Source organism: Bubalus kerabau, chromosome 8 (assembly GCF_029407905.1).
Source record: "Bubalus kerabau isolate K-KA32 ecotype Philippines breed swamp buffalo chromosome 8, PCC_UOA_SB_1v2, whole genome shotgun sequence".
Taxonomy (NCBI): domain Eukaryota; kingdom Metazoa; phylum Chordata; class Mammalia; order Artiodactyla; family Bovidae; genus Bubalus; species Bubalus kerabau.
This window is the reverse complement of record NC_073631.1, coordinates 84124620-84143030: the sequence shown is the minus strand read 5'-3', so window position 1 is coordinate 84143030 and position 18411 is coordinate 84124620. Positions and strand designations below refer to the sequence as shown.

Sequence of the window (18411 nt, the reverse complement as noted above, 5' to 3'; positions counted from 1 at the left end):
ACCTGGGTTTGATCCCTGGGTCGCAAAGATCCCCAGGAGGAGGGCATGGCAACCCACTCCAGTATTCTTGCCTGGAGCATCCCCATGGACAGAGGAGCCTGGTGGGTTACAGTACATGGGGTCACAAAGAGTTGGACACGACTGAGCGACTAAGCACACTGGTAAGCTGACATGCAATATAACAGCGATGCTAATGACATTTAGTGCCGGGCACTGTTCTAAGCACTTTGCCTATATTAATTTATTCAATTTTTCCAACAACCTGTCACCTGTTATTATTCCTAGATTATAAATAAGGACACAGAGACCCAGAGAGATGAAGGGATTTGTCCACGGTCACACAGCTAGTAAGGAGTGTTGGGACATTAATCTCTGATCCTGGTCCTCTTGAGCCCCACACAGGAATTGCTGCTGACACGGAGGTTAGAGTGAGCCTGGCCACTTTCCCTCACTGTGGGATGAAGGGGAGCCAGGGACCAGGGGAAGGGAAGAGGGGAGAAATAGGTTGTAGAAGAAGGAGGAAGGAAAGGAATCAAAGTCCTTCCAAAAGGAACCCAAATACCCCAACCTAAGTCATTATTTTCTATTTCTAATAAAAGAAACATTTTCCCATTTCATACTTTGAAATATTTTGAGGAAACAACACTGAAGCTAAGGTGAATTCTTTGCTTTTATGTTTTTCATCTGACAACTTTCCTTTCTTCTCTTCCCTTTGTCCACCAAATAAACCTATACTGAGTGCATAATTCTCACTCTTATTTGGTGCCTTCTCAACTCTTTGATGTTTAATGCATGTTGCTGTTGATGAAGCTACTTAGAAAAGTGTCGTATTACGTTCCCTTTCTCTCTAATAAGCACTTAAACCAGGAGTCCACGTTCTTTGCATCGTCTCATAAACAGCTTGTTTTGGAAGGTTTCAAAAATCAGTGTTATTATTTATCTTTCAAGATCTCATGCTGGGACTTCCCTGGTGGTCTGATAGTCAGGATTCTGTGCTTCTACTGCAGGGGGCACTGGTTTGATCCCTGATCTAGGAACTAAGATTCCACATCCCATACGCCATGTACCATGGCAAAAAAAAAAAAATTTTTTTTTGATGCTTATGGATTTGGAACAGAATTCCCAAATCAATGAAAATGGTCCAGCCTTCTTGAATAGTGTGCATGTTTCTATTAGACCCATAAGAGACTAGATTGCAATTACATCAACATATGAATTCACTGTAAGTGATTAAACGTTATAAAGTTGAATACCTGATCTGGAAGATTCAACTTTCTGCTAAATCTTCTTAGGAGGCCCAAGCAGTTAGCAGAAGATTCTGTGATCAGCATGAGGAATATTACATATTTTATATTACATTTTTCTGACCCTGTCTTTGTCAGGCTCCAGGTGATAGAAGAGCCTGGTAAATCCTGCTTTCCAGAAATAGTGCTTCGTTTATCCAGTCTGTGATATTTATTGCTTTTGGTCATTGCTGGATACATGCTGAATAATGTTCACTTTCTAGCTGAACATGTTTTTTTCTTTCTTTGTTTAACAGTTACCACAAAACTTCTAATTACCACATTGCTGTCCAGTTTCAATGTCACATACTTTCTAATTTCAGCCATGGGGTCTTCCATTTACAGGTAGAATAGTCAATCTAATTTCTCTTGCTACTTCCCTTGGTCTCTAGGTTAAATATTTGTACAGTTGGCCCTTTGTGTCTTGTTGGTTGAGTCTGTGGACTTGTGAACTTTAATGATCTGTGTTTGGTAGAATTGGGGGTACTGTACCTGTGGGTATAGAGGGCCAGTTGTAGGACTTGAGCATCCACCAATTTTGGAGTCCTCGTTGGTGCTGGAACCCTCGAGGATAATGAAGGAATGACTGTATTTTTATTAATTTTAGGAATCACTCTTCCCTATTTGCTTAGACCTGTTTCTCCTTTGTTATTTTTTCCCTTTCCACCCTGGGGGACCCTTTCCTTATTTAGAACTTTATTAAGTCCCATAGCTACACACTAGGCATCAAACTTTTTTCCTAGCAGGTGTTCATTGCTCTTTTCCTAACTAATTTCTCTCTTTCCTTTAACCCTTCTGCTCAGCACATTTTAATGTTCATATATTTTGTTTTTCTGAGATAATTATTCAACAGACATGAGGGTAAAGTGATTTGCAGTATTTTCAAATTTTAGTAGAGAGTTAGTCTTTTTTAGTGTCCACTTCTCCAGTTCTTAAATTAAATTTGGTTGGTGGCTTAGACAGTAAAGAATCTGCCTGCAGTGCAGATCTGGGTTCGATCCCTGAGTTGGGAAGATCCCCTGGATGAGGGAATGGCCACCCACTCCAGTGTTCTTGCATGGAGAATTCCATGGACAGAGGAACCAGGCAGGCTACAGTCCATGGGGTCACAAAGAGTCGGACACGACTGAGCAACTAGCACTTTCACACTTCCACTTTCTCTAGTTTTTGAATTAAATTTGGCTGTAGTTTTCTGACTTGGGACTTAGATTATTCTTACTTGACTAATCAAAGAACATATCAAGCTTAAGTATATTTTTTTCTTCTTTTTTTCGAGTTTGTTGGTGAGTGTAAACTGTGTGCCGACAGGGCCAGGCAGGTAACCTAAATGAATGAAGTGGGCTGGGCATCAAATGATGCTGCTGTTACTTCAAAGTTGTCTTTATTTACTGCTGTGTCTGCTCTGCAGAGAGTGGTGCTTGTGACCTAGTAGGCACCCAATAAATCTTTTCTGAATGAATGAATATTTTGAAATATCATTTAAAAAAAGTAGTCTGAATTTTTATCTACTGCTTCTGGATTTTGAAATCATGGCAGATAGTTAAAAACTTTAAATAGTGTGTGGTCAAATAAAACATGTTTCTCAAATTGCTAGTTTTACAAGCTTGTGACCTTTAACCTTTCATGTGCCATTAGCACTCCCTTTCTGCTTCTCTTAAACCCTGGTTTATATACTAGAGATTATATACTAGGGATGGGCTTTCCTGGTGTCTCAGTGGTAAAGAGTCTACCACATGCAGGAGATGTGGGTTTGATCCCTGGGTTGGGAAGATCCCCTGTAGAAGGAAATGGTAACTTACTTCAGTATTCTTGCCTGGGAAATCCCATGAACAGAGGATCCTGATGGGCTGCAGTCCATGGGCTTGCAAAAGAGTTGGATAAGACTTAGCAACTAAACACCACCACCACCACCACCACCAACAGCATACACTAGGGACAGGTCTGGTAGGGAAACCATGTGTGTGTGCATGCTTGATTCTTCAGTTGTGTTTGACTCTGTGCAACCCCATGGACTATACAGACTGCCAGACTCTATCCATGAGATTGTCCAGACAGAAATACTGGAGTGGGTTGCTGTGCCTTCCTACAGGGTATCTTCCTGACCTAGGGATCAAACCTGCATCTCCTCCATTGCAGGCAGATTTTTTTAACCCATGAGCCACTGGGGAAGCCCCCCAGGAAAGCCATGTGGGCCTCCAATTTAGATTTCTGACATTATCTCCACCCGAGAGATGAATGTGATCATTTAAAATAAGCTAATATAAACCTTATCTTGATGTTGCTTCCTTAAAAAAAATTTTTTTTTAATGTATTGAGACGTTCAGAAAAATAGAAGTGGCTGGACTGTCTCCTGACTCTGGGAGGTCCTGGCTGGTCTTGGAGATTCATATTCACACATACATTTTCCATGAAGACTCTAACTGGTCTATTACTGGGAGGTTGTTTTTGTGGACTCTTGCACTTTGTTTTTTCCCCTGATGTTTTGAACATGTGTTCAGTTTGATACTTAGCATTTATTGCTTTGTGTTGTTTCCAGTTCATCCCCAGTTAGAACTAATGCTTCTTATCTCCTCTTGTTCTCTCCCCTTCTCTTGTGAGGTTTTTTTCCTTTTTGTTTTTCTTCTTAAATCAAGGAGTCTATTGTTTAGCATCTGTTTTGTTTTCTAAAAGGCTGTGTCTGTTTTTCTTTATCAGTTTCAGTGGGTAAAGTTTAATGGCCTAATAAATTAACTATATCATTTAAATGAGATTAGAATTTAAACTTTAGCCCATACTCACAAATGATCTCTTATTGGAGGGGCTAGTAATACTTAGGTAGTGATGAGTTTCTAATTATCTATATTTAATTGAACTTATACATTTTTAATTTAAGTGATACTAATTTGTGCCTATTAATTGTTAATTCACCTTCTCTGTTCCATCTACATTGTTTGCTTTTTGTGCAAAGAAAACTTTTTTCTGTAACTCTATAGTGTTGTCTTTGAATCAAACACAAGTACTTTTCAGGTCATTTGACATAGATGTCTCAAAGAAAATACCCTAATTTTGATGGTTTTAAACATTTTACTGTGAAGCAAGACCTTGAAATTTTATTCTAAGCTAGTATTTTAAATTATTTATATTTGCTACTCAGTTGCTTATTTTGCTTTTTCTGATTTATTACTGCAGGATTTTAAAAAATAGATTTATTTATCATTATTTTATACCTAGCCTCAAATACCACTTTATAAAGACTTACTTATCATTTTTCTGATTTAAATTATGTATAACAAAAATCCTTTACAGACCTAACACTTTGTTTGCACATTTAATGCCAAAAACACTGAAAGAGCTGACTTGTTTGTTGAATCAAACAAGGAGAGTAATTTTTTCCCCTCAAACTTGCTGTTTATGTATCTTAAGGCATTTGGATATTCTGTTCTGGATTTTTACTTTCAGGGTTGGGTTTTAGTGAAAGAAGTTATGGGAGTATTTAGTGATTTACATGAACAGGGAAAGAATTTGGGCAGTTCTAACAAGCTCCCATGGCTCCTTTAGATTGCGAATTCCACTGAACTAAGCTGATCTTCGTAGTCATCTGTGAACACATCAATGAGTAAATTTGTTGGTTTGAAATGTCTCGTGATGTTCCAAGGTTAAAATAGCTCATGCTGTTATTTTCAGGAGCTGGTGATGATACACGAACTTGGGGTCCACCTTTTGTGGGGACAGAAAGTACTTATTTTCTCAGTGTTAACCGAAATAAAAAAGTAAGAATATTACCCCCTTTTTGCTTTCTTTCTATAATCCTCTTGTAGTAACAAAACTTTTGATAGCATTGTGGCTCATTTATTTCTACCCTTTTTTTTGTGGATATAAGTAATATTTTCAAGAAGTGAAGTTTTATTCTATTCATTTGCCAGTTACCAAATAGAAACAGTAGACCTTTTTATTTTCCTTTTCTATTAACTTAAAACATATTGTGAGAATTTATAATGATTTTGAATGGAAATAATTTTATTAAGGAGAGAAATCACTTGATTCTTTTATGTTTGTTATTCTTTTGGAGATTGCTTATTATTTATATTTGGGATCATTATTTGAAATTATTTTACTGTAATCCTTGCTATCATTTTAACATATCCAAATTGCAAATAAAATCAGTAAAAATGATTTAAATGTTTCTTTCTGAGGAAAATACATTTACTTTAAGAAGAGAATTGATGATATGAATGGCTCTCTTAGTGAACTATCAGTAATTTTTTTTATCATAAAGAAACATCTTTATGATATTATTTTAATATGCTTATTTTTAATTTTTAGAGTATAGCTGTTAATATCAAGGATCCAAAAGGGGTGAAAATCATCAAAGAGGTACAGTATGCTCTGTAGAAGGCATCTTACCCCCTGGGTTGTAATTAGGGATTTGAATATCAGAGTAAAAGTGTTTAAAACATGATTTTGTTGGCAGTCTGAAATTTTGCTATAGATGTCTTTGAAGAGTTTGTTGCTGTTCAGTCACTCAGTTGTGTTGGACTCTTTGGAAACCCATGGACAGCAGCATGCCAGGCTTCCCTGTCCTTCATCTCCCGGAGCTTGCTCAAACTCATACATTGAGTCGGTGATGCCATCCAACTATCTCATCCTCTGTCGTCCCCTTCTCCTCCTGCCTTCTTAGCCAACTTTCTAACTAGTTGGCTTTTCACATCAGGTAGCTAAAGTATTGAAGTTGCAGCTTCAGCCTCAGTCCTTCCAATGAATATTCAGGACTAATTTCCTTTAGGATTGATTGGTTTGATCTCCTTGCAGTCCAAGAGTTTAAGTGCTTTTACAGTAAGTATAACTTGCTTTATAATTTCTGGTATATTGTGTATGACATTTCTCCATGGTGTCAGAGTGTTTAGTTATGGTACTATTGTCTATTGACTGAGTGCCTGCTTTGCATCAGATCTTAGGCCTGAGCACTTTGCTAATATTATTTTCCTAAATCTTCATAATTTGCTTTGTAAATGACATATTATAGCCTCATTTTCACAAGAGGCAAAATGGGTCTCAAGGGGCTTGAATAATTGTCTAAAGATCACAGAACTGATAAAGGGAAGAGCTGAAATTTGAACCCTGGGTCTACATCACTGTAGAGCCCAATCTTTTTCTAACATTTATTCAGATAGTTAATGCATCCAGACCTGATCTTGGCATCTTTCCTTGAGGGGACAGGGAAGCATGGTGGTTAGGGGCATACCTTAGTGTTCTCTTCTAGGATTTAAATCCTGCCTTCTTTAATTGCTAGCCATGTGACTTCAACAGGTTACTTAACTTCTTTATGTATCAGTTCCCTTATTTGTAAAATGAGGGCAATAATAATAACTACTTTTTAAAAGGTTTTTATTTTATATTTATATAGCTGAGTGGCATGTGGGGTCTTAGTTCCCTGACCACGGATCAAACCTGTGACCCATGCAGTGAAAGCGCAGAGTCTTAATCACTGGTCCGCCAGAGAAGTCCAATAATACCCACTTCTTAGGGTTGTTAGAATTGAATGAATATGTATAAAATGTATAGAAGGGTGCCTGCCATAGTTAGCACTCATTAAGCCTTAGCTTTTCATTCCAATCACAAAAAAAGGCAATGCCAAAGAATGCTCAAACTACCGCACAATTGCATTCATCTCACATGCTAGTCAAGTAATGCTCAAAATTCTCCAAGCCAGGCTTTAACAGTACTTGAACTGTGAACTTCCAGGTGTTCAAGCTGGATTTAGAAAAGGCAGAGGAACCAGAGATCAAATTGCCAACATCCACTGGATCATCAAAAAAGCAAGAGAGTTCCAAAAAAACATCTACTTCTGTTTTATTGACTATGCCAAAGCCTTTGACTGTGTGGATTCCAACAAACTGTGGAAAATTCTTAAAGATATGGAAATATCAGATCACCTTACCTGCCTCCTGAGATCTGTACGCAGGTCAAGAAGCAACAGTTAGAACTGGACATAGAACAACAGACTGGTTGCAAATTAGGAAAGGAGTCTGTTAAGGCTGTATATCGTCACCCTGCTTATTTAACTTATATTCAGAGTACATCCTGTGAAATTGCGGGCTGGGTGATGCACAAGCTGGAATCAAGATTGCTGGGAGAAATATCAATAACCTCAGATACACAGATGATACCACCCTATGGCAGAGAGTGAAGAAGAACTAAAGAGCCTCTTGATGAAAGTGAAAGAAGAGGGTGAAAATGTTGGGTTAAAACTCAACATTCAGAAAACTAAGATCATGGCATCTGGTCCCATCACATCTTGGCAAATAGATGGGGAAACAATGGAAACAGTGAAAGACTTTATTTTGGGGGCTCCAAAATCACTGCAGATGGTGACTGTAGCCATGAAATTAAAAGACGCTCCTTGGAAGAAAAGCTATGACCAACCTAGACAACATATTAAAAAGCAGAGGCATTACTTTGCAAACAAAGGTCCGTCTAGTCAAAGCTATGGTGTTTTGAGTAGTCATGTATGGATGTGAGAGTTGGACTATAAAGAAAGTGCGGAAGAATTGATGGTTTTGAACTGAGGTGTTGGAGAAGTCTCTTGAAAGTCCCTTAGGCTGCAGGGAGATCAAACCTGTCAATCCTAAAGGAAATCAGTCCTGAATATTCATTGGAAGGACTGATGCTGAAGCTGAAACTCCAAAACTTTGGGCACCTGATACAAAGAGCAGGCTCATTGGGAAAGATCCTGATGCTGAAAAAGATTGAAGGCAGGAGGGGAAGGGGACGACAGAGGATGAGATGGTTGGATGGCATCACTGCCTCAATGGGCATGAGTTTGAGCAAGCTCCAGGAGTTTCTGATGGACATGGAAGCCTGGTGTGCTGTAGTCCATCAGATTGCAAAGAGGTGGACACGACTGAGCAACTGAAGTGACTTACTGAGAGAATATTCTGATATTTTATCCTGAATAGTGAAGATTTCAGGCTTGATTTAAAAAATACTTTACAAGTTCATTAAAGTTATTCATCTAAAGTGTTAGATGTGCTTTTTCCATCTAAAGTGTTAGATGGAATTCATAGCTTTTGCTCTCAAGACATCAGTGTACATTAGAGTATTTTAGGCCTACATGTATGATTCTAACCAAAAGAAATGAATTTGCTGAGTTGTCTTTCTCACTCTCTTTGGATACTGCCTATGTCTTCTAGCATACTGTGATAGGTTTAAATTGTAACTTTATGGGCAGGGTTTCTCTTCAGATCTGATTGATAACAATGAAGTACATTTCAAGTAACTAAACTTAAATAGATTTTCTTGGGTCATAAATCTATTGCTTTCAGCTAGTTATACTGTTCATAAGTTTTATATCCGTGTTGTGAGTATGAATCATGGCCAGTAGAGCAGTGTCATGGGTCTTATTTTCCCCCAAAATCTTATCAGGAAAAATTCAAACATACAGAAAAATTGCAGGAATAGTACAATGAATTCTTAAAATTTGTTTTCAGTTGGTGAATGACAGCTTTTATTTTTTTTCTCTCCGCTTTAATCCAAATTCCTTTTAAAAGTTATTTATTTTTAATTGGAGGATAATTGAGGAAGAGATGGTTGGATAGCATCACCAGCTCAATGGACATGAACTTGTGCAAACTCTGGCAGATAGTGAGGGACAGGGAGGCCTGGTGTGGTATAGTCCATGGGGTTGCAAAGAGTCAGATATGTCTTTATGGAGTGAACAAACACAACAAATGATTGCTTTATAATGTTGTGTTGGTTTCTGCCATGTAGCAACATGAATCAGCTGTGAGTATACATATGTCCCCTCCCTCTCGAACCTCCCTCCCACCTCCATCCCACCTCTCTAAGTTGTCATAGAGCACCGAGTTGAGTTCCCTGTGTCATACAGCAGCTTCCCACTAGCTCACATATGTAAAACATTACCATATGTTTTACATATGGTAATATATATGTTTCAGTGCTACTCTTTCAAGTCATCTCATCCTCTCCCTCTCCTTGTGGACTCTGTGTCCACAAGTCTACTCTCCATCTCTGTCTCTATTCCTGCCCTGCAAACAGGTTCATCAGTACCATTTTTCTAGATTCCATATATATTCATTTTGGAAATTTTATTCAGTATTTGTTTTTCTCTTTCTGACTTATTTCGCTCTGTATAACAGGCTTTAGGTTCATCTACCTCACTAGAACTGACTCAAATTCATTCCTTTTTATGGCTGAGTAATATACCATTGTATATATGTACCAAACTTCTTTTTTCATTCATCTGTTGATGGACATCTAGGTTGCTCCCAAGTCTTGTCTATGTAAATAATGCTGCAGTGAACATTGGGGTACATGTGTCTTTCTCAATTATGATTTTCTCAGGGTATATGCCCAGTAGTGGGATTGCTGGGTCATATGGTAGTTTTATTCTTAGTTTTTTAAAGGAATCTCCATACTATATCAGGTTACATTTTCACCAACTGTGCTAGAGGGTTCTCTTTTCGCCATATCCTTTCCAGCATTTATTGTTTGTAGCTTTTTTTGGTGATGACCATTCTGACTGGTGTGAGGTGTTACCTCACTGTAGTTTTGATTTTCATTTCAAAGTAAGTAGAAGACATCATGAAACTTTGCCTTTAAATCCTTCAGAAGATATCTCCTGGGGGTAGAGCTCAGGGATAGTGTTTGATTGCAGAATACATCTCATATGAGTAAGAACATCCTTGGACGTACATTTAAAATTTATTTTATGATTTTTTTAAACAGATAAATGTAGTTAAATTATTATCATTATTCCCCTTTATTCCTTGTCTTGTTCCTCCAATGTGTTCCTAAATTATATCTAATGAAAACAACTCAGAATTAATATCTGGTATTTCAGTTGATTTTAATTTTTTTTTTACTGTGAGTGGAAAGATTTTTTTTCCCAGAAGAAATGAAAAGGATGATGGCTTCTCCAACACGCAAAATTGTGCTTTTTTTTTTTAATTGTGGGCAAAATTCTAGAATATTATTAGTTGATTTGTGAACACCTCAGTGAGGAAGAGGTGATCACCAGTAAAACTAGGACTAAGTTGTTTTTCCCTCTCACTTTATTTCATAGTAAATTCTTATATCAGGGAAATGTGATAAATGTTTGGTCTCCACTGAAGCAGTTGACTTGTATAAACCTTGTAGATAGTGTGGAGATCCATAAAACTCAGGGTGATTTCTGATGTGTCTGATTTCAGCACTGCACTGTTTAGAATTTTAACAAATGCCTTAGCTAATACTTTAGGGAACATACCTGTTCTTGAAATGAGTTCTCTCACAACAAGAGAGAGAAGGAGAATATGTCATATGGCAGACTCACCAAGAATCAGTATCTCGAAAATAGCTAGTATGCTGCTGCTGCTGCTAAGTCGCTTCAGTCGTGACCGACTCTGTGCGACCCCATAGACAGCAGCCCACCAGGCTCCCCCGTCCCTGAGATTCTCCAGGCAAGAACACTGGAGTGGGTTGCCATTTCCTTCTCCAATGCATGAAAGTGAAAAGTGAAAGTAAAGTTGCTCAGTCGTGTCCGACTCCTAGCGACCCCATAGACTGCAGCCCACCAGGCTCCTCCATCCATGGGATTTTCCAGGCAAGAGTACTGGAGTGGGGTGCCATTGCCTTCTCCGAGTAGCTAGTATACATTTATTTAAAAGAAATGTTTATAAAATGGAGAAAAGAATAACTTATGTGCTATGTACTTTTCCAGGGATATTTTATCATTAAATATCAAATGCATACGTATTGAAATCTTGTGTAATAATAAAAGCTACTGGGGGACTCCCCTGGTGGCCCAGTGGCTAAGATTCTGCACTCCCAGTGCAGGGGGGCCTGACTTAGGGAACGAGATCCCACATGCCGCAACTAAGAGTTTGGATGCCACAACTTAAAAAGCCCACAGGTTGCAGACAGAAGTTCCCATGTGCCGTAACTAAGATCTGGCACAACCAAATAAAGAAATAAATATTTTTTAAAAAGTTACTGGGCATCTTTATCAGTAGAACTCTTTAGCTCCTAAACTCAACTTTTCTGTATTTTTCTTATAACTTTATAGAGTCAGACTACTGACTCTTTTTAGAGCACAGCTCTCTTTAGCTTAATTTTTTTTTTCTATTGTTACACAAGTAATGTCTGTTCATGGGCAAAAGATCACTATTTTAGCATATAATATAAAATCTCTTTATGTCCTTGTATGCTCATTTCTCCCGATAAACATAATATTATGTATATTGGTTTTTAAAATGTTTTTTGTTTACTTTATCCATTCTGAATACTTTTGTATTAGCATAGCTTATTCATTACATTTATTTTCTTGTCTTACTGAAAATTGATCAAATCAAGTTGGAAGCTGATGAATCATCTGAATTCACCAAATTCAGATGAATTTGTGATTCATCTGACTATTTTATGTGATTTGAAATATAACTTATGATCCTATAGAAATCTAAAAATACAAATACCCTACAAAACTTTAAATCTAAAAATACAAATGCCTACAAAAATAATTTTTATTGTGGTATAACATATATAACATAAAAATGTGGTTTAACCATTTATACCACACAATTCAGTAGCACTAATTACATTCATAATGTAGTATAACCCTCACTGCTATGTATTTCCCATATGTTTCATTACCCCAAACAAACTCTGTATCCATTAAACAATAATTCTTCACTCCCGTCTCGCTCAGCTTCTGATAACCTCTAATTTACTTTCTGTCTTTATGAACTTGCCTATTTTAGATATTTCATGTAAGTGAAATCATACAATGTGTGTACTTTTGTGTCTGGTTAATTTTACTTAGCATAATGTTTTCAAGTTTCATCCATGTTGTGACATGTATTAGAACTTTGTTCCTCTGTATGACTTAAAAAGATTCGACTTTATGGATGGGAACATTTGTCTATTGATGACTACTTAGGTTGTTTCCACCTTTTGGCTATTGTGAATAATGCTGCTATGGACATTTGGGTATAAGTACCTGTTCAAGCCCCTGCTTTCAAATATTTGTGGTATTTACCTAGGAATGGCATCTTTGGGTCATATGGTAATTCAGTGTTTAACTTTTTGAGGAACACCCAGAGTTTTTAAAATTAAAAATAATTTATCAAATGTCATTTGCATAAGGTACTGTATGGCTAAGGCTAAGTCACTTCAGTCGTGTCCGACTGTGCGACCCCATAGACAGCAGCCCACCAGGCTCCCCCATCCCTGGGATTCTCCAGGCAAGAACACTGGAGTGGGTTGCCATTTCCTTCTGCAATGCATGAAAGTGAAAAGTGAAAGTGAAGTCGCTCAGTCATGTCCAACTCTTAGCAGCCCCATGGACTACAGCCTACCAGGCTCTTCTGCCCATGGGATTTTCCAGGCAAGAGTACTGGAGTGGGGTGCCATTGCCTACTATACTGTTAATATATGTGCCATTCAAGTTCTGCAGCCAGGAGATGACTGGTATAGAAGCCTAGGTGTATTTGATGTCATTTGTTTTCTTTAGTGCCCACAGGAGAGCTTTGTAAGTAGTAGACAGAAACTCAGAACAGTATGTGGAACAAATTGAAGTGTAACTGTAGCCTTGTGTTTTATTTATACTAACACCCACTCTCCCTCCACATTTCCCAAGCAATACTTGGTAGAATTGTTAGAATCATTAACAGTAAATAAACACATCTCAACTTGGGCTGTCCCTGGAGCATACTGCCCATATGAGAAGCATCTCAAAAGTTAATTGGCACCTGAAATTTGGAAAGGATGTCTGTATGGCTTGAGATTTGGAGTGCATACCTGGAATCTGTTCTTCTCTGTCCTGTATCTTAATGTATTTATCATTCCTTTTCTGACAGGTGGTCACCTGGATCTCCAGTACCTCTGTTTCAGGAGATCTGGAGGATGACAGTTTATTTCCCTGAGATGCCTCCTAAGATCCCCTCTCCCTAAGTTTTGTTAAGTCAAATAGTTCCATGTATCCACTCCAAATTTGTTGACAACATAACAAACAGGCACTCCATTTATTTATGTTTCCATCTAAAGTTTATGTAAATTCAGTTATTTTCCATCTAGAGCAGAAGTTGGCAGACTGTGGACCAAGTCCGATTTGTTTTGCATAGCCCATGGACTAAGCATGAATTTTACATTGTTAAAGATCATTAAAGAAAAGTAAATATGTGACGGGGAATGTATGTGGCCTGGAAAGGCTAAAGTATTTGTTGTTTGACATTTTATGGAAAAAAGTTTGTCTACCCTGGCCCAGACTTATTCTATTTCATTAGTTTGTGTGTGTGAGAATGTATCTATGTTACATGGCAATTAAAAAATTGTTGAATAGTTATTAGGCACTTGGATATGGTTAAGAATTATGTCATGAATTTTTCTATATGACGTTGTACAATTTTTGTGATATTTTCAGAAGATACGTAGACACAATTGAGATTTTGAAAAGAAGTTTAAGGTTTCAGTGGTTTGTTTTCCTCTATTTCGTATAGTAGTAATCTGGGAATCAAAATTGGGGTCTTGTTTCTGACAGTTATTGATTTACTGAGTTATAGTTTAGCATTTTTTTTTTTTAGTCATTCATTAAATACATTTAAAACTCTTTGGAAAGGAAGCATCTGGAAAGTGTGAAAGCAATTGACAAGAGTTTACAAGTGTTAGATGCCAATATGTACATGTTGTAATGATGTAATGTATCATGTAATATAAGGATAAGGATAAGGATAAGGATAGGGTTGTAAAGATGTTTTTAGTTTTAAAGGAGTTAAAAAATATTTTTCATGTATTTTATGTCCTTATAGTCTAATTTTTTAAATTTCTGAGAATATACTTGGACAGACCATACAGCCTAGATATTTCTTACATTTAATGTAAGCAGAATTAACACTATGGTATTAACTGAACATTTTAATAGCCATTGTTTAATTGACAGTCATACCTCAAGTAGTTGATTAGAGCCTTCACGTCTATCTAATTACACTTTGTAATTCTACTTTTCCTGTGATTTTTCTGAGCTTTTAGAAAGTGAGGATAATTGTGTTTACTGAAATCAGAATTCATGTGGGGATTGGTTGAAAGTTAGGGAGTCCCTTAAGTCTGACTTGTCTTCATTTCTTCCTTCAGCTTGCGGCTGTTTGTGATGTATTTGTAGAGAATTACGTCCCTGGCAAACTGTCTGCGATGGGGCTGGGCTATGAAGATATAGATGAGATTGCACCTCACATTGTCTACTGTTCCATCACAGGTATTGCCACCCCACACCCTTGTCAGTGAGGAGGTTTTCCAGGTTCTGTGTCTTTCTGTACATAAGAAACCTCTCACTAGCACTGGTTTTCTCAAAGTGGTTCTGCTCTCCTTCCCTGCCAAGCCATTTTAGGTTGTTGAAAATTAATCATTAAAGAACATTAATGCAAACGAACATTTTTCATATATTTACTGGCTGTTTGTATTTCTTCTGTGAATTTGTCTGCCTGTGAAAGTGTTAGTTGCTCAGTTGTGTCCGACTCTTTGCAACCCCCTGAACAACCCACCAGGCTCCTCTGTCCATGGGGTTTTCTAAGCAAGAATACTGGAGTGGGTTGCCATTCCCTTCTCCAGGGAATCTTCTAGACCCAGGGATCGAACACTGGTCTCCTGCATTGCAGGCAGATTCTTTACCAGAAATTTTTCTATAGAAATTTGGCAAATACCAACAGAGTACTATTATTAACTCATATATAGAATTACAGGTGAAATATTCATTGGCTCTAAGATAGCACAGTAACTCAACATATCATTTCAATATATTCAAAGGTACTAAGCCAAGTAAAGAAAAAGAGTGCTATAAAGTATTCTATGTTGTTCAGCTCTTGGTGGTGAACTGTGTGTGTGTGTTTATGTCTTTAGGCTAAAGGGAAAAATATTGAATTAGTTATCTTTACATAGTTTATAAGCACTTAACTATTAATTAGGGATATAGTATTAAAAATTATTCTTAAAATATAAAGTTATAGTAATAGCATTTATGAGAATAATTGATAATATTTTCAGCTTTTATTAATTCATCCACCAAATATATTTACTGCAAGTCTGTGATCCCCCAGGCAGTATTCTAAGGTTCTGAGATACAGCAGTGAGTAACACATATTCATGCTCTACAGCAGATTTACATTCTAGGTTAGGGAGATATTAAATAAGTAAACAGATTCTCTTTTGTGTTTTGTTTTTTTTTGTAGTTGAGTCTAGAGACAAATAGGACAAGGGAGATGAGGGAAGGATAGTCTGTTTTATACTGGGAGGTGAGACAAGGCTTCATTGATAATGGGAACATTTAAGCAGAGACTTGAATGAAATAAAGGAGTGAATCATATAGATGTTGGCAGTGAGGGTTTCAGGCAAAGGGATCAGCAAGTGCAAAGGACCTGAGCTGAGACTGCATTGGGCATATTTGAGGGCCTGCAAGGAGGGCTGAAACAGTAAATGAAGGGAAATGTAATAGAAAGAAAATAAGAGAGATGGTGGCTAGTAAAGACTTGTGGACTGCTCTTAAAGAATTAGGCTTTTACTTTGAGTGAGTTTGTAAGATAATAGAGAGTTTTAAGCAGAGGAATGGTACAATCTGATGTATTTTTAAAAGGATCACTCTAGCTACTATGTTGAGAATAGATTGTTGAGTGCAGGGTAGAAGTGGAAGAATAGTTATGAAACTATTGAAATAGTCCAGACTAAAGATGATGGGGACTTGAATTAGGAATTAGGGTGATAGCAAGCTAGTTGAAAAGTGATAGAATTCTGAAGGTTTTTGAGAAAAGTAGATAAGGTTCTCAGATGGATGGGATGTATCAGAGAAAGACTGGAGTTAAGGATGACGCTAAGGTTTTGGCCTGAGCAATCAGAAAAATTACTGTTTACAGAGTTGAGTGAGACTGTGGAAAGATGTTTTGGTGGGGAGAATGTCAAGAGTTTGGATTTGGAATGTCAAGAGTCTAGCTTGAGATCGCTATAGGTATCTAAGAGGAGATGTAGGGTAATTGCTTGGATCGAATTGTCAGGAGATGTAAAATTTTATAGTTATGAACAAATACATGGTATTTGAAACCTGTGTTTGATCGTTTATAGAGTGAGTGTAGACAGAAAAAGGAGAGTGTGAGTGTTTGAGCCTGATGCATTCCAAGTAGTAGATGTTTAGGAGATAATGATGAAACAGTGAAGGAGGTTGTGAAGGAATTTTCAATGAGGTAGGAGGAGAACCTCCAGAGGTGAAGGGAGGAAAGCATTTATTTTCATAGATGGTTTAGGCAGAAAAACATAAAGCATAAAGAATATATGAACCTGAATTCCTTGCATCTTCTAGATTCACCATGCTCGCCCTCATGGCAAAACATTTACACACGATGTTCCCATTGCTTGAAACCCTGATCCTCTGCCACACTCAGTGACTCTCTCTTTGCCCTTTAGATCTCACCTTTGTTGTCACTGCTTCTGTGCAGACATTTTTTCTTGATCCCTGAAGGTTGGGTTGACTGTTGTTGATCATATTTTGTATTTGCCACTTTTCTTGTCTGTCTCATCCACTATCCTGCAGGCTTTTGTTCTTTTCTTTTATTAAAAAAAAATATTTATTTATTTGACTACACCAGGTCTTAGTTGTGGCTTGCAGGATCTTCGATCTGTTGCGGCATGCAGGATCATAGCTGAGATATGTGGGATCTAGTTCCATGACCAGAGATCCAGCCTGGGCCCCCTACACTGGGAGCGCAGAATCTTAGCCATTGGACCATCAGGGAAGTCCCTGTCGGCTCTTGTTCTATTTTCAGTTCCACGCACAGTGCAGAGCACATGGTAGGGAGTTTCTTAAATCAATGAATAAATAATCGAAACTTGACTGAAGAGTTTTTAATAGTTGCAATTTTTTTAGAGTACCACTTTTCAGGGTAAGTGGTAAATGCTATGTTTACGTTTTCCAAGGACGCTTTCAGAGGATAGCCTGGGCTTAGGGCATTGTTGGCCTAGTCTGTTATTTCTTATATAATTTGTCCATAGCACTATATAATGATCATTAATTTAAAGTACCTAAAGAGTCTAACCCCGGAGGAGGAAATGGCAACCCGCTCCAGTATTCTTGCCTGGAAAATCCCATGGACAGAGGAGCCTGGTGGGCTACAGACTGTAGTGTTGCAAAGAGTCAGACAAGACTGAGTGACTGAGCACACACATACAGTACAGAGTCTACACCATGAAGTAAATATTCAGTTGCTGTTAGGTCACTATGCCTTAGATTATTTCCTAAGACAGAAAAGTGAAAGTGAAAGTCTCTCAGTCGTGGCCGACTCTTTGTGACACTGTGGACTATACAGTCCATGGAATTTTCCAGGCCAGAATACTGGAGTGGGTAGCCTTTCCCTTCTCCAGGGGATCTTCCCAACTCAGGGATTGAACCCAGGTCTCCTGCATTGCAGGGAGATGCTTTACCAGCTGAGCCACAAGAGAAACCCAAAAATACTGAAATGGCTAGCCTATCCCTTCTCCAGCGGATCTTCCCAACCCAGGAATCGAACTGGGGTCTCCTGCATTGCAGGCGGATTTTTTACCAACTGAGCTATCAAAGGAAACTAGTATATTAAAAACATATTGAAAAAAGGAACCAAGCAAACTTTACTTCTTATATTTCAGTAAATTTATCTTAAAATTAATACCTATCTGAAAATCTTGTTTCACTGTAAAAGCTGCAAAAATGTTATTTTAAAAATATTTATTACCTGTAAAATTATAATAACCAAAATACCCCTATTTCTCTTCATTCAGTTAATTGATATAATACTTTGACTAGGACATATTACTTCAGTATGAAGTGTGCTTTTCATGGTAAATTATCTTATGTGGTGGTATTTTTATATAAAATAAACATAATTGCAATATTTGGCTGACTGATATTTTAGATAGGATGAAGAGCCCGGTGCCATTAACTTCTCTTCTGACTCAGCACTAGGGATAGGTTCTGTTCATAGCAGATCTTTGGCACCACATCTGACTCTTTTTCAGATGTACTATTATATAGATGTACTATTATATAGATGTGTAATCACACTTTTGTTTTTTGTATATCAATACTTATATGAGTGACAGAGAGGGTGAGATTTTTCCTTAGACTCTCACAAGACAATGGACAGGT

At 37.6% G+C, this 18411-nt stretch overlaps 1 protein-coding gene across 4 annotated transcripts in view; it reads left to right on the top strand.

Annotated features, from left to right (window-relative positions):
• Nucleotides 1–18411, top strand: part of SUGCT (succinyl-CoA:glutarate-CoA transferase) — a 768109-nt gene that overhangs the window by 15781 nt on the left and 733917 nt on the right. For all 4 annotated transcript variants that reach the window (XM_055590750.1, XM_055590749.1, XM_055590751.1 and 1 more), the window contains exons 4-6: nucleotides 4947–5032; nucleotides 5586–5636; nucleotides 14385–14505. In XM_055590750.1, coding sequence (XP_055446725.1) covers nucleotides 4947–5032; nucleotides 5586–5636; nucleotides 14385–14505 — 258 coding nt within the window. The remainder of the gene's footprint in view (nucleotides 1–4946; nucleotides 5033–5585; nucleotides 5637–14384; nucleotides 14506–18411) is intronic.